Source organism: Nannospalax galili, unplaced genomic scaffold (genome assembly GCF_000622305.1).
Source record: "Nannospalax galili isolate Female #2095 unplaced genomic scaffold, S.galili_v1.0 scaffold649, whole genome shotgun sequence".
Lineage (NCBI taxonomy): Eukaryota > Metazoa > Chordata > Mammalia > Rodentia > Spalacidae > Nannospalax > Nannospalax galili.
In genome coordinates this window covers 1,560,419-1,563,460 of record NW_008359093.1, presented here as the reverse complement: position 1 = coordinate 1,563,460, position 3,042 = coordinate 1,560,419, and the positions used below count along the sequence as shown (strand labels likewise).

Here is a 3,042-nt window from a genome sequence, read left to right as displayed (position 1 = left end):
GCTCATTTCAAAAAAATCGAGGCTTTATGAGGTCTGCTTGAAAAAAAACACACTGTATTTGTAGTTCGTATTATGACACTTTCATGCATGCACAAAATGTGACTCTAATTATAGACACCCATAGTTTCCATCCCTATCCTTCTTCAACCTGCAATTCTTACATAACCCTGAGTCTACCTGTTTCTTCCATGTAGTACTCCACCAGATGCCACACATGAGAAAATGTGTAGCATTTATCTTTTTGAGACTGATTATTTCCCTTATCGTGATGATCTGCAGTTCTATTTATTCCCCTTTCTGACAGAAATATGCCAGAAAACACATTTCTGTGAGGATGTGCCCAGTACTCAGAGAATACAGTACCATTGTTCTCTTCATGTTCTTCCTATCAACAGCTCTACACTAAGTTGTGATCACTAAAAAATGCTTCCAAACTTTGGTGGTTGCCCCCAAAGATTGCTGTAACAGAAAAAAAAAACTCATGTGGAAAACCTGCTTTAGAATAGAATTTAGAGAGATCCACAAAAAAATCAATTAAAATACATTTTTTAAAAAATAAAATGTCAATAGACTACTGTGAATGAAAATTCCCAGAAAGAAGCAGCTCTTTTTTAAAAATATTTTATTTATTTTTATTTTATGTGTATATGTGCTCTGCCTGTGTGTGTGTAAGTGCACCCACGTTGTGCAATCCCTGCAGAGGTCAGAAGAAGGCGTCAGATTCCCCTGGAACTGGAGTTACAGATGGTTGTTAGTGGCCATGTGAGTGCTAGGAATCAAACCTGGGTCCTCTGTAAGAGCAGTCAGTGCTCTTAACCACCAAACCATCTCTCCAGCCCCAAGAAGCAGCTCTTTACACTGACCTTCTCCCAAGCTGACTGATGAGTTAGAAATTCACTGATTGTGAAGAGCGTGCAACGTTGCAGGTCCACAGCCTAATTACAATTTTCTTGAACTATCTTTAGCCACCTTAATATCCATCCCATGCCCAATTCTGTGCCTTATCTAGAATTCTTATGATGATCAGGTGAAACCTTTTAGGGTGTATTAACAGTCCACTACCTTCCACCAACCAAAAAAATCTAAGAATGCAGTCAGCATCCAAGGCCTACAGCAGAGACTCTCTGGCTTTGATGAAACCTGCCAACTTAATGTTCCCATCCATGGATTTGAAAAGTATCTTAATTTGTTATTTTCTTTGTTCTATTACTGTAAAACTCCATGGAATTATTACCATCCTATAAGATAGAATTTGGGGAAATTCGAATCTGTGTTCCTGGTCATGACCACTCATAGTTGGCTCCAGAATAAGTGATCTATCATTTCAAAAATAAAATAAAATTTGGTCTAAATAATAAAAATAATAACAATAAAGAGCAAAAAGTCAGACAAATTCTGTATGCAATCAAAACTCTAAAGACATTTAGAGTTGAGTATTTAAGTAGACATTTAAGTATGCAGGTTACTGCCAATGTGTTAGACAAGCATCCTCATGAAAGATCAAAACATTGAAAAAAAGGTCTGACAATGTAAAGTATGATCTGCTGAATAAAATTCCTTATAACCTGAATGTTTATCTTTCACATAGGCCAAGCTGCCCTCCTACTTGATGTAACAGAATTCAGGGCATTTCCATTGATCCCACCTGCTTCTCAGCACCTTCAATACTAGAAGGTTCTCAAGAATCCCTGGAACACAGTTCCTGGAGGTGCCACATCTGGATCTGAAAGACAAAAGAGTTTGGCTGCTCACCAACCTTCTCTCCTCCAGAAGTGTCAGTTTGTTTTTCCACAAATGACATTTTATAATTACTTTTATAATTCCCTCAGCTTAGTTTTTGTTGTAGGCCTCATAACCCTAAATAACATCTAAGGAATCACTGAGATTATGCTTCAACGTGACCCTGCCTTTGGAGGTTTCCTCATATCCCAGCTCTGTGTTGGTGTCCTAGGGAACTCATTGTTCCTCGTGTTATATGTGTATACCTTCTTAGTCCAGCCTCGTTTTAAAAAGCCTATAGATGTCATTTTCATGCACCTGACACTAGTCAATATGTTGACAATCATATTCATATTGGTACCAGCTATTGTGTCATCCTTTGGAGTAAGTCAATTTCTGAACAATGCTGGTTGTAAGGTGGTTTTGTATATCTTCCGGGTCACTCGGGGTCTGTCCATCTGCACTACCTGCATTCTGAGCACATTTCAATCCATCATCATCACTCCCAGTAATTCTCAGTGGGTGTGGCTTAAGTCAAAACTCTCTACTTGGACCTTTTACTTCTTCTTGTTTTCCTGGTTCATCAACCTGATCATCTATGTGCGTGTCATTGAGACTGTGATGGCCAAAACTAATTATACTCATGCTGGTTGTGGATATTCACAGGCTTACTGTGAAGTCACAGAGTTTGGGAACATCAAACCCGAATTCTTTTTGAGTGTCATACTGATTCGAGATCACTTTTTTGTGGTCCTCATGATGTGGACCAGCCTCTACATGGTGATTCTCCTCTACAGACACCGTAAGAGAGCCCAGCATGTCCACAGCACAAGGCTTTCCTCCCAGTCATCTCCTGAACGCAAAGCCACCCAGAACATCCTGTTGCTGGTAAGCTGCTTTGTGTTCTTCTTTTGGGTAAATGACTTTGTCACCCTTTATGAGTTTTATATGCCTGAGAAAATGACAAGATTGAGGGGACTTAATACAGTTTTAACAACCTGCTACCCTACCATCTCCCCATTTTTACTAATGAAGAATAGTAAAGTTATTTCACAGTTTACTTCTTCCCAGTCACTACTGAGAATTACAGGTTTTCAAAGAGCACTCAGAGACTGATCTGAACCTCAGACTTCCTCATCCACAGAAGAGTCTTTCTAATGACTGGTATGATAAAACGAAAGGGATGTTCCTCCTGAACCCTGATCCAGCCCCAGTTAGACTTCAGACAATTTATATATATCCAAAATTCAAAGTTTTAATTTTTGCATAAATACAATTTCATCCATAGCCATATTTTTTTCATACTTATTGCTCATTTAAGTG

General features: G+C 38.8%; 1 protein-coding gene across 1 annotated transcript; it reads left to right on the top strand.

The window, feature by feature from the left end:
- The first annotated feature begins 1,887 nt into the window (after positions 1-1,887).
- Positions 1,888-2,835, top strand: LOC103725526 (vomeronasal type-1 receptor 4-like). The gene has a single exon (XM_017795517.1). The coding sequence runs from the start codon at positions 1,888-1,890 to the stop codon at positions 2,833-2,835; it is 948 nt and encodes a 315-aa protein (XP_017651006.1).
- The last annotated feature ends 207 nt before the right edge of the window (positions 2,836-3,042 follow it).